General features: G+C 47.0%; 1 protein-coding gene and 1 long non-coding RNA gene across 9 annotated transcripts in view; one reads left to right on the top strand and one right to left on the bottom strand.

The window, feature by feature from the left end:
- LOC120904679 overlaps positions 1 to 13,133 on the bottom strand; it is a 70,633-nt gene that overhangs the window by 36,154 nt on the left and 21,346 nt on the right. The window lies entirely within an intron of this gene.
- The window catches only part of LOC120904674 (transcription factor mef2A-like), an 85,290-nt gene that overhangs the window by 52,152 nt on the left and 20,005 nt on the right, over positions 1 to 13,133 (top strand). For 5 of the 8 annotated variants that reach the window (XM_040314870.1, XM_040314866.1, XM_040314867.1 and 2 more), the window contains one exon: positions 9,849 to 9,977. The exons of 2 other annotated variants lie outside the window; for them this stretch is intronic. In XM_040314870.1, coding sequence (XP_040170804.1) covers positions 9,873 to 9,977 — 105 coding nt within the window. In that variant the 5' untranslated portion in view covers positions 9,849 to 9,872. Of the gene's footprint in view, positions 1 to 2,305; positions 2,712 to 9,848; positions 9,978 to 13,133 lie in introns of those variants that run through there. One more of the 8 variants, XM_040314872.1, reaches the window with a different exon arrangement.

Here is a 13,133-nt window from a genome sequence, read left to right as displayed (position 1 = left end):
GGGCAGATAATGCAGGTCTACCGCGATCGATTCCTCCTCGCTGCCTCCCTCCCGCACACAATTAGATGCATGTGCAAGCGATGCAAAATTACTGTCGTTTGCCATCATAATCGCAGCCGGGTCCTTGGGTTTGTGTGTTAGAACCTTCCTTCAACGTTTAGAAAACGTTGTGTGTCAATGGAGGTCTTTTTTTACGTCACCATCGGCAGGAAAATCGATACAATTGGTGTGTATGCGGCGACCTCGGTACGTCACCACACGCTACGAAACTGCCGCCTTTGATGATGCAATAAAGGCACTATCTGTGCGACATCTGAACCGTTCGATCTACTAGCCTTAAAAGAGTGCCCTGTGGTAGAGCAACAAAATTTGATTGATTTCCTTTAACGAGCCGTTTACAGCGCAACTATTGCGCGAGGAAACGATAAGCATCTCTCGTTGAAATAGAGACATACATTCTGGCGCGGGACACCCATTCTCCCAAATTGTTCTGTCAACGCGCCCAGCAGGGGGAGAGTTGGGTCAAGGATTTATGGTCCGACGGAGCACATAAACCGTACCAGACACCACACATTAAGGCACTGGAGCATGAGAGTTGTTAAGTTTGGGAAGGACATTCTATTTGGAACGACCGAAAAATAAGTCACTCTGGCCGGTATAGGAATGGCGGTGCACCCGATCGTTTGCCACCGTTCAATCTTGTCCCGTCCGAGCGAGACGCACGCGCGCATAACTCACGCACGGTCACTCCCAACGCACTAGTGGACCCCTGTCTCTCCGCTCCGTCTCTGAAGGTCTTGAGAAATTGAGATGTTAAATGTCAGTTTATTATTTGTCTTGGCTCGCGACAGGACTGAATTGGTGATCGAAAAGGTGGGGTATTTCGAACATGGTTCTGTTTTCCTTCCCCCAACCGATCGCAATCTTTGTCCATTTTGAAGCAGTTTAGTCAATTCCCCCCAAAGCGAACCCATTCCAGACGGGGGCGGACGGTGCATGCATATTTGTTTAAACGCTAACGATATATACGCAGACCCTCGAGGTGCTCGACTAAGTTGCTCTCGAAAAACCCTGAAGCCCAATATTGCTCTTTAGTGAAGTGAGTGGTCCTCAGCACCCAACCGAACAGGGGGCTCCAGTGGCATTCTTCAAGGATATTCTAGACCACCGCAGCTAGTCCGTGTGTCCTAGCGGGCACAAGATGAATGATTTCATTTTCGTAACATAATTCACGACATGAGACCCATTGGAGCACAGCAGGGAGAGGAAGGATAGTGAATGGGAGAGGCAAGGGTAAATAAATAGAGCTAATTTTCACCTTCATGTCCGGGCACCGGCTGGCTGGGAGTGGTCACTTTGGAATGCATGCACTGTTGTTCGAATACGGTGTGAGGGTCGCGCACTCCCACACCCAACACCGAAAGTATCTCAAAAAAAAGCACAACCTGGAAGCGAATCGAAAAAAGGTTTACCAGACGTTTCAGTTAACATGATTATGAAAATAATCACCATCATCCGTACACAACAGCGCGCCCCTGGCCCAGAAATTGCAGTTAGAATGTAATGTTAGAGGACCTAAAACTGTGGAACCAATCGGACCCTTCTCTCGCTTGTTGGACGCGACTACTACAACACACCACGGTATGCCACGGTCACTCCGGTTCCGGAACTTTTATGTTTGGCACCTAATTCGCACCTTATGAAGGCCACACAATGGCCACTTAGGCCACCAGGCCGTTTAAGGAGCTGATCTTTCACTCATGATCTTGCCTCCATACTGGCTGGTGAGTGGGCTATTATATCTAACCACCGTATGAATCAATCGATTCCACATGATTCAATTAACAACATTCATGTGAAAAAAATGCGATGCCTGATATCCCCCACCCAAGCCGAGCTGGAGTTACAATCTCACTTCCACTCATTGGTACAACAAATTAGTAGGGAAATTTGTAACCTACACACTCTGTCCACTCTACCGAGATCCTTTCGATTTCGTACCGAAAAGCCCAACACCACAGCGTTTGCCATTCACTTCTCTATGTATATATCTCTCTCCCGCTTGCTCTCGAGTTTAACCTGGACGCCCGGAGGGTGGGTGATCCGATCTGTGCCGAGCGGAAACTCTTTGGAGTGTACAGGATTCGGTGGGCGCGGTTAGCTCGCGAGCACTTGTAAATCAGCTGTTCGCAGGTTCGCCATGCGGTCCCCCGAATCCCGACGGTGGTGCGATCGATTGCGTGAGTTGTGCCGTGGCCGGTGCACGAACCGGATCGGAATCCAGGCGAGTCTCTTGTAGAGCGCTGTGCGTGGAATTCTAATCGCGTGGTGCGAAGTACGGATTCGCGCATAATAACAGTAAAATAGAAATCCTTCCCTCAGGGGTAGCGTGAAGTGAGTGTGCGCGCACGTCTGGACGAAGAAGTTGTCGAGGATGCACTTGGGGGAGTAGTAGATTGCGTGGCAACAATTAACATTCTTGTCGTGGTGTGCTGCACGCTGTATGTAATTTATGTGACGTGATGGTAATGGTTAGGGGCAGTGTGTGGGCTTTGTGGAGTGTACACAGTGTAAGGGTGAAGATCGACGGTAACCTACAACGATGACTTTGGTGGGCTTGTGAATGAATCACTCCCTGAACAGTGTGCTGTGTGTACGCGTTGGTGGATCTTCAGGTGATATTCTTGCTACAGTCGATGCGGCCTCTTAAGGTAAATTTAACGCGGTTTAAACTGTAAAAAAGTTTTATTGATCTTTACTGGAATTTCCAAGATGCCTAGACTTACATAAAACTCGTCATAAATATTACGCAAATTAGGATCGAACCGATTGTATAATGTGCCTCCGGCACATTCAACTTCTGCTCTCAAACAGAGGACATACTCAACCAATTTGTAATCCTACATGCACCACAACCATATCGTAAATCTCTGCCCATCCATCCTCGGACCTTCCTTTGCAAATGCCCTCACGTACGGCCGGACGGCTCAGACAGTGGTTCGCATGTTGTCCGAAGTGTTTACTGAACGAGTTTTCGATGGTAAAAGTATGTCGAACACAATACTTTATTGCTCTTTATTGCCACAAAGACTGCGTCGGAAGTCGGAAGAAATCGGGCATTAGTTGCAATGAGTCTTCCGATTGCGTAGTATTAGTGTAGGGTACACCCGTAGGTACGTACGCGTGTAATGAAGTTATTAATCGCAATATTGAATGCACCCACTGAGTGTGCGCCCCGTTTTCCGGTCTGGTACGCCGCACACGCGTTGAGCAATGGCGGATGCCGAATATTTAAGGGCGGAAATTGATCGCGGTAAAAGCCTATGCCAGCCAGCCAGTCAGCCAGCCAGCCAGCCAAGAACCGTTTCCTAAAGACACGCTGTGTGGTGGAGTAGCTGGGGGTCTGTGTGTACTGCGGGCTGCCGTGACGTTTATAGAATATTAATTAGTCGGTCGAACGGGGCACACCGCCGCAGCCCCGGAGGTTGACAGTTAATGGAAGCTAATAGTTGGCCCCGAAAGTACGCACACGCCCGCAAAGTGTGTTTGCTTAACCTTGCGGGCGCGCAGCACTGGTACTGTGCCGTACCTTTTCGAGCCGAGAGATGGTGAATCATTTTTGGCCCGGGCGTGTGGAATGTGCTCGCGCAATGGTGGAAGCTTTGGCTGGAGGAGCAGCTCAGGGGTCTATAATCGATCGGTGGCTACCGATGTCGAAAGGATCGTATACTTCACATTGCCAATGGTGCATGACGCATGCTCGCGAGGCTGGGAACTATCTGTGAGGTTAAGCCAAACAAAAGAAAACAACGGTGAGAGGAACAAAGAAATTGTGGAATCTGGTCGATCTGGATTGTTGCTCCCAATTTATAGTTATCGCTTTATCTTATTGTCTAAAATGTTCACGGCATTTGATAAACGGCGATAAGCAGCTTTTACGTATAACACCGTACTTTAAATTACTTCTAGTACTTTTTACATTAGATTAGAATGAACCCATTAGAACCCATTGGGGTTCGTCGTCTGAAGTTTGGAATACTGTTGAAGTCTTTCATCTATATTCTAGAATAATTCTGTTTTAGTAACTATTTCTTTACATAAAAGTCGTATAGAAATTTCGGCTGAAATTGAAAATCAAAACAACGAAAACTGTTATACTGTTATACAAATGCCTTATGTTATCTATTTTCTTTACTAGTCGACATACGCATTTCAGAAGCAAGTGAAAATGAGAGCAAAATTAGCTTTTTGTTTTGCTCAAACGCACCTTCGTCAAGCAATACGACCACCTTTTAAAACCCCCCAGTTAAACCCCCCACGCAAAAGAAAGTAAAACGTCCACCAGGATATGGATGTCCAAAAATTGCATCTTTAACTAGCCTGAACGCAAGCGTTCAGCCGGTTTAGCCGGTGTGTGTGGGTCCCCAGCAGCGGTCACCGCACACAATTACGGAATTCCGCATCGACACCGTTTTCCACCGCACCGCGGCACCGTGGACAGGAAAGCGTAATGAAGCGTACAATTTACCGGTGCGCGGTGGGTCGAGTTAATCGTGGTACGCGTACTCAAAAAAGCTACAGAGTTCATCGTCGGTCCACGGGCGCACACACAGCGGACCAGCACCGACACCGAGGTGACGCTTCAGCAAATAATCGCATCAAAGCGTAATACAGCAGCGCGGAATCATGTGCACGGCGGCGGGTGCATCTCACCACGTGCAATTAAAACCACTCGCGCAACCAGACGAAAAGGGAAAAGCCTCCACGGTGTAGCCGCGCTTCCTCCTCGAGTGTCAAGGTAAAAGTTGATGGACTTGGGCGGGCTCGACCGACAGGTTCGCCGTTTCGGTTCAACGAGCAGAGGCGAGCGCGCGCGCGCGCGACACTGACGTGCCCCATTCGATTTCGGTAGCTTCCTTATTGTTGGGCGGGTGCGCGCGCGCGTACTCGCACGAGTCTGAAGCATTTGTGAGCGTCTGTGCTTCGATCTGAGCAGGCCATTGGCCGCGCGATGCCCATTAGCACAGGTCACGGATCCAGTTTGCGGTTGGGCGATGGACAAGAAAAACAAAAAAATCAGTATTGAAGAGCGCGCATTTTTCGCAATCTGAAGATCTTGACATTCGACCGTTCGCTGAAGTGCACGCGCCCACCATGTTTTTGGGTGTACGGACACGCTTGTGAATGAACGTTTTTGATGGAATACATTTAATGGATCCCGATGTGATGTGGTCTTTGAAGTGGATCATATTAATTCATGCAAGCAACCGCTTATCTTTCACACCCTCGTTAACCGGAGCACTAAAAGGCACTAAAAGGCGGAATATTAAAATCACATCAAACGCCATGACTCACCCACCTTGACGAGGGGGTTGTGGAGCGCAGGACACAATCTGCACCGTTCGCTGATCGCAATCTTGACCATTAGATACAAAGCCACCCACCCAACACCGTCGAAGGTCATCAGAAATGTGACTGCAAAAATGTGCCTAATGCGTGCCGCCTTGCATTCCAGTTTGTGATCGCGCCAATGACCTACTGACCATATGATCCGCGTCCGGATCCGAGCGCGTCGTTGTGGTCTTTACTGCGCACCGATAGCCAAACATAGGAGACACACATACACAAACACCCATACCTAAAAACATAATCATTTGTAAGACGGTAATTTACGCGTGCTGAGCGTATACAAACACACCTTGTTGTGGTCAAACAGTATCAGACATGGAAACTGGTCCGCTTTGTCCTCGAGGAAACCGCCTTTTTCCGCCCGGCACTGGGAATGTCACTGTGTGGAGAGCACTGTGGAGGTGTACATTATGGTTCGGTGGGGCATACGATACGCTATGGGCAGCGAAAAGTAAGCCGATCATTAAGCCGATACAGTTTTGTCGTCGGGCGTGTGACTCTGAACGAAAGGCGGGGCAGGGTAGTAGCACTGGACGGTTCGGTCTGGAGTATGCGCACAAGATGATGTGTGGTTTTAGCGTTTTTGGGGGGCATGGTAAAGCGAATTATTTCGTAATCTTTGTGGGATGGTTTTTGTTTTATGGAAGCTGTTTGTACAGCAGCATTTCAAGGCTTTCAAGGGGTAGATGACAAATGTACCTCGCCCATTAATGTGGAGCAGCTATAAGTGGAACCGAAATGTATGAAACCACAAGCTGTCAGTTTGAATGTTAATATTGCCTTGTAACAAATTGCTCTGGATTGAAACATTGTTGTAAACTGCAGTATTTGTGCAAACTCAGTTATTTTAAAAGACACTCGTGACTACTTCTTAGAGAGATCATCCGACAAAGGGCTACTGTACCTTTAACCAAACGATGAAATTTGGTGTAGAGTCAATGCCTCTAGACTCAACGATATTCGCCTAATTGTTCCAGTTGAAACATAAGCCTCTTTCCAACTCTTCTCTTGATAAGATTGACAAGAAGTCAACAATACAGGGCACTCAAACAGCACGTGCTCTAGCTTCAAGACATTGCAGAAAGCTTCCTTCCTGTATCAACATGAGGTTCATTCGATTAAGAAAAGCTTCAGGAGAAGTAGCGTTCTATCAAGAACTCTGTTGCGTGGAATTATGCTCCTACAGCAGTTCAAAAGCAGTTGAATGTCTATTTAACAGGCGTGAGAGTTGGCTTTCACGTACTCGTAATAGTCGTATTTACATTGGGCATTGCTCTTTCCATACATATAGGTCAAGTACGACATCCATGAGAGTCGATACCGATTTCATGATACTCAACTTCTCGTAGGAACCTCAGTTCCTCCTTCCGTTAGTCACTCACTTCAGATTTTTTAAATACATATTCGCACACTTTTCAGGGACGTATCCTCTACTAAAGACCAAGTTATCCAGTTTTGAATTGCAAACATGCACAAATATCCTAGCTCATCGACAGCGGCTTGGTATGCTAAACCACGTTCTTATTGGATAGATTATTGACAATATATTGGCTCTGTTCCTACAAAAATACCTTTAATATCATACAAACAACGCAATTTGCTCCATATTATTATCGTTTTAATCTACAGAAGACAAATGGAAGACAAACTCAAACGACCAATGACGTCATTAAGCATGAAAAGGAACTTAACAGCTGCCGAAAGGCACTAATAACGAAACAACCGCAGCTGGTGCCAATGATAGTACGAAGCTTTTGTCTATTTGCTCTCTCATGCGAACTGAGGAAACGGTTGAAATTTACAGCATACAATTGTAGTGCACACAGCAACCGAGCGCAACACACTTTATTGATCCCATAAACAAAACTCGCGTGCGTGCGCCGTCCGGTTGGTTAATCGAAACTTAATTTAATCACCAACATGCATTTATGAGGTACGAAATTGACGCGATCCATTATTCTGTACAACGCCGTCGTTGTTAAGCAAACGGCGCATATCTCGCTCTCGTTCCCAGATCGAGCACATCGAGAGCGACATGATCGAGTAGAACCAAATTCATTAGCCATGGTTAAGCACGGGGTCGTGGCGGGTACGGTTACTGGTACCATTCTTCAGCGCCAGACACTACCGCTACACGCAAAAAGGGCCAGCTCAAGAGCGGGACCACCTCCACACACTCCCTTTCAAACTCACTCCACACCTCTAGGGCCAATAATCTGCTGTTATGATTCAATTAGACTTGCGGCCGCGGGTGCTTTAATTATGAAACGGTTTGTTTTGCCATCAATGGACATCGAATCGGAGCTCCAATCCCCTCCCCGGCCGAAGTCAGCGGAACGGGGTGAAGGGTGGTACTGGTTAATGATGGTGCGAGATCGGTCTGTGCGAAGGTAAGGTGCGCACACACACACACATACACACGAATCACAGTCCCTCTCGCTGGTGGTGCGTTTTGTTACCATTCCAATTCCGCATTACCCCCAGCGCTGGGGCGAAAAATAAATAACGACCCTTAAAGGTGGCACACGCGCGTTTGCACGCTGCAGGTGAATGTTTACTTTGTGGCGGCCGGCTGGCAGGCCATACGCTTGCGCCCTCCCAATACGGCCTCCTCCAACAGTGTTTGTACGTGGCACGATTGCGCGCCTTGCGTTACACATACGCAGAGAGTGCACGGGTGCAGGAGGAGGGCATTGTATTCGGGGGCCCGAGAGTGGTGTACGCCTTCTTCCCTCCCTTCCTCCTCCTCCACCTCCACAGCGCGGAGAGAGAACCCTTTTTTTGTGGTTTTGAATCACAAGGCACCACGGCCGGCCGATGCGCCCGAGCCGATCGATCTCGGCCAGCTGGCGCAATTGAAGGAATTGGACGGAGCGCGCAGGAATTTCACCTTGGGCTGCCACCGACCAAGCCGCAGCAGAGCCTCCCCGCTCCCCACGGATGCGAAAGGAGTTTTCACGTTTCACGTGCAAAACCTCCCCTTGGCCTTGGGGGCCAGAAGTTCGCTTTGTTCTCGCGTTCTGTGTTGCTAACGTTTTAGCGTGTGGTTTTTTTTTTTTTTTTTGTTATTCGCACTACAGGTAAGGTCAGGCCCGATCGAGAAGATTCGCAAACGATCGACAGCGGTTGACACATCCTGGAGCGGTGGAGGTGAACCGTCAAGAAAGCTGTATGGTTGGTAGGCATTTGATTGAGTTCCGGCAACGCGTGCCATGACTAGCCTGCGCAAACGTTACACCATTTGAGGTGTACCGAACGACTTGACACTCAATAAATTTGAACGTAACGTTGCATTATGAAGAGCATAAATTTAAAAATTCACCTCCAAAGTAAAGTCCACTACTACCAGCAAGTCGTGATTGAGAATTTCACCTCAAGAGTGGCCTCCTCCAATGTCCAAAGTCTGAACTAGATCCAGTGCAGCAGGACCCCTCGAAAACGATCTACACTCAAAATGGAAAAATTAATTCGCTCACAGCAGGCCGCCAAAAAGGTCATCCCAGGTGGGCACAACATAACCTCGACCTTTCCCGCTTGCCTTGCCACACATCTCCAGAGTGTGCTCTCGTGCCGCGCACTACCTTATGCGCACACTGTATGTTACCTGTTACCTCCAAATGCTCCCCCTCAAAAGGCATTTATCAACCGAACTGCGCTGAACTTTGAACTCTCGCAGACACTGCCACAACTCTGGTGGATATTGAGTGCAGTTCATGTTTCATGTGTGTTTATTTTCCGTTATCCACGCCCCAAACCAGAAATGCAGAATTTTGTTTGGTCTTTCATTCCACCGCATTCCGCGTGCTTCTCGAGCCCAATATTCTGTCACCTTTTATTTTCATTCGAGCGAGGTAAGTGGTGGCAAATTTATGCTACTCGAGCCTCGAGCAGTGGCGCTCTCGATGGTGGCGCCGGCGCACTGAAAACTCTCGTACGTATGTGAAATATCACATTATGCAACTGCCACTCAAGGAAGTGCTCCCCCTTTCGGGAGTGCTCGATCGAGTGAGCGCAATCTGCAGACTACAATATTGTACGTCCAGATGCAGGACGGAGAGAATAATCCTTTCGAATTCTTCGATTTTTAAACCCAAGGTTTTGTTTCACTTTTTACTATAATAAATTAGCATCTTCCTTTTTTTAAATGATGTCAATTAAGCGCCTGAAAGGCCACGGCAAAGGGTTACTGGAACGAGTTCCTTAACCAGACCTTGATGACACACAAAACAACATCATCATCAGCGGGAGAGATTTCGAACGATTTGCATTTTATTAAACTTTAGTGCAACCTGTAATTAAACAAGCGCTTGCATCTGATGATGGACGATCGCGATCGCGACCAATTTAAATGTCAATAAAATGCACCTCAAAAGCTAATTGATGAGCAGTTTTTTTTCCACAAAACATTAACGCTTTCTCCACTCTACTGTATATTGCAGGTAACTAATAACTAATGAGAATTGATGAGGAGCCTGAATTATGCTGCAATTAGTCGAACCCTCGAAACGGAAGCAAGATATCTCCGTCGGCGTGATTTGGGACGATATGAAAATCAAGACATAAAACGTGTAAGTGTGACAGCTATAATTCTTTCCGATGGAGAGTGCGTGTGTATGTGTGTTTTTTTAGAAAGCGGAATATTCATGCAAGAATGAAGTTTGAATATTTAAATCATGCACACCGCACACCTAAAGCAAATCAATTGGATCGCGCTATAAATTGTGTCCGCCTGGTTTTCACGCCGAATTGAAAACTAGCCCTGGAATATCTCTTTCTCTTCCGCGTGTGGGCACGAATGAAGCATATTCATTAAACTTCTTCCCCCCTCGCAACACACACACGCCTGCGAAGTCCTACTAGTTTGTATGCTCAATTAGCCACCCCGAAGGCCGCAGAGTTGCTGCTGTGAGGCAGTTTTCCACCGCAAGGAAAGTTGCAATATCCCGAGAGCAATAAATTCTTCACCCTTTGCACCCCGTGAAACACACGTCCTCGACCCGTTTTTCCACGCACTATCCCGAGGGGTAGGGGGCTTACATGCTGTGCAGCAACAAACCGTACCGGACTTGCATACTTCCGTTTCGTGCCAGTCCGCAATGAAGAAGCGCGGTAGCACCGGGAGCAGCAATAGGAGGAGGTGGAAACGGGGAAAATGCAGCGATCAACGGAAATGATGAATATGCTTCACACCGTTTGAAACAGCACACACACACACAGGGAACTTTCGTTTATGCGTTCGGATTCGATGATGCTGAAGCCAGGGTAAAGCCGCCGCCGAGCAAATTGTGAAATTGTCACCCTGCTGTGTGTAAACGCCTTCCCGATCTGTGTTTTTTCTTCCGTTAGCGAGTGTGTTGGAGGGTTGTTTTCTATTCAATTCCAAGACACACACACACACACGGTACTTTAACTCTCTTTCCTCTTTTTCTCTGGCGGCCCGAACACCTGAACACACCTTCATGTGTGGTACGGTTTGATCGGATCGGCGGTAAAATATGACACAATCACGTACACCTATGTGCCCCACGCGGATGAAGATGAATGAGGTGCATTAGCATTTAGCATTTAGTTGGAAGGTGCAGCAGCAGACTGCGAGGCAGCAGCGCCCGGAAGGCTACGATCGAGTGCAGGCATTTGCATGCCGCACACCATCGATCACGTCCGGTGTCCGTCCCGGGGGGGAGGGCAAATTTATAGATGGATCGGAAACAAGACGACTTACATTGCGCATATGATTTCTTTTGTGGAATCTGAATCTGCTGTACATTAATCATGCACTTTTATTGTCGTTGTTTCATCTATTTGATCGTTGTTTAATGTGATCTTCTTTGTACATGGACATAACAAGACACTCATTTGATCGACGCGATTCGTACTCAAGAATAACAGTGAGTGGGACATTATATCCGGCTCGAAGGACCAAAAAGAAGATAATTGCTATTTTGTTTTTACTTCTTTTTTATGAGAAAAATCTATGGATGTGGGACATGACAAGCGAAAAAAAACATATCATTAGATAGTTAAAGCCGATTAACCACATATCACAATATCGAATCCGGTTCGAAGGACCAAATGTTAAAAATTAAACTTTTTTGTGTGCTTCTTGGAGTTTATTTGAAGTATTGTATTAAATCTAAAAACTTACTTGTCAATTTATTGAGATTTGATATTTAAACATATCAATCACATGATTAAACCAAAGGAAACACGTTATAAACATCGGCATCCGGTTCGAAGGACCAAAACCCGATTTGGAATGATGTGCGCTAAATTTAATATATGTTTTAAAATGTTGAGCTAACTGAAGACTAAAACAGCCTTAACAACTATAAATAGTTCTCTGTAGCAATGACCATCCTATGGATGGCACAATTTCTATATATCATTGACTACACAATGGTAGATCCATTCTATGGCGCGTGACAGCGTTTTTCTTGTGCTTCTAATGATCCAATAAACTATAAAAATTTAACATCAGAGATCGCACACTGTCATGTCTTCCCATTGATATCCGTGACACTATCTCCGATCGACCTTCAACCAAACCACCGAGACTAGGGCGAAGGAAGCTTAAGTGGTTTGACACGTTTGCTAACCGGCACAAATGGGAAAGGCCATCGGCAAATTGTCCTGCGATCGGGATCAAAGATGCATTTGGTGCGGAACTTTTTCGCGATCGCTACATCGCGCCTATCTTTGAGTGTATGTGTGTGTGTGCGTCTTCTCCGTACGAGGAGGTCAAACTGACGCACCTCTTCTCTCACTTCATGTGCCCCGTGAGGGTAAATTAATTGCGCCGCCACAACCGTGCCCCAAACGGTGACACACGGCTGCGCGATCCATGCCGACGGATCGAGGTCGAAGGGTTTGCCCCGTCGCGATGAGCATATGCAACACACATGCGCGCTGTCACTTGGTTGATGGTGCTGTTGCTGCTGCAACCGAAACGACACTCTCATCGTTAGATGGTTGGAATTTGCATGCGGCACAGTACGAAAAAGGAAACCCGAAGAACAAGAGCGCGCGCTCGCGCGTTAACTTGCCATTAAAAATGTGTTATAATTTTATTTACAAATTGTAACGCCTCGCATAGCCCCATTCGTCGCGTGCAGGTGCCGCGTTGCGCAACGAAGTTGTCCGAAGCAGCTCCGTTGGTACAATTTGTACCCAATGGATTGTTTACGTTGGGTTGTGTGGCGGTGCGTCCAGTGCGTCTAGCTTCCCGCCTTTCTATTAATGAGCTAATGGAGGCGATCAGCGCATTAGTAACGCTTATTTAATAGTGCCCAAATTTTTCGTTGATAAAACGAAACCTAACGATCAGGTGAGTGATCTGTTTCGGAGGAGGAAAGTAAAAAAAAACCAAAACACTCAAATTACCGAACAATCCGTTTGTTCCACCCACGCACGGAGCCAATGATTAAGCTCAATTTAATTATCCCACCTTTTATGCAACGATTGACACGCACCGGGACAGGTTGTTTTTTCGTTGGAATGTAGCACGCTGTCGATATGAAGTGACGATCACCAATATCGCAGACTGTTTGAATGTGTATGTGTGTCGCGATGGATTTCCCATTCGTTCGTTTGTGTTTACACGGTTCGATTCGAAACTTGAACCGGTTCGTGTTCCTCCTAGTGATACAGAAAGCGCGCGCGAACACCAGGAACAAACGATTGCTTAAAAAAAACCCCGCCAACTTCGAAACGTTGTCACCGACGCC

This window comes from Anopheles arabiensis, chromosome 3 (genome assembly GCF_016920715.1).
Source record: "Anopheles arabiensis isolate DONGOLA chromosome 3, AaraD3, whole genome shotgun sequence".
NCBI lineage: Eukaryota > Metazoa > Arthropoda > Insecta > Diptera > Culicidae > Anopheles > Anopheles arabiensis.
The sequence above is the reverse complement of the archived record's forward strand: the minus strand, read 5'-3'. Positions and strand labels throughout refer to the sequence as shown.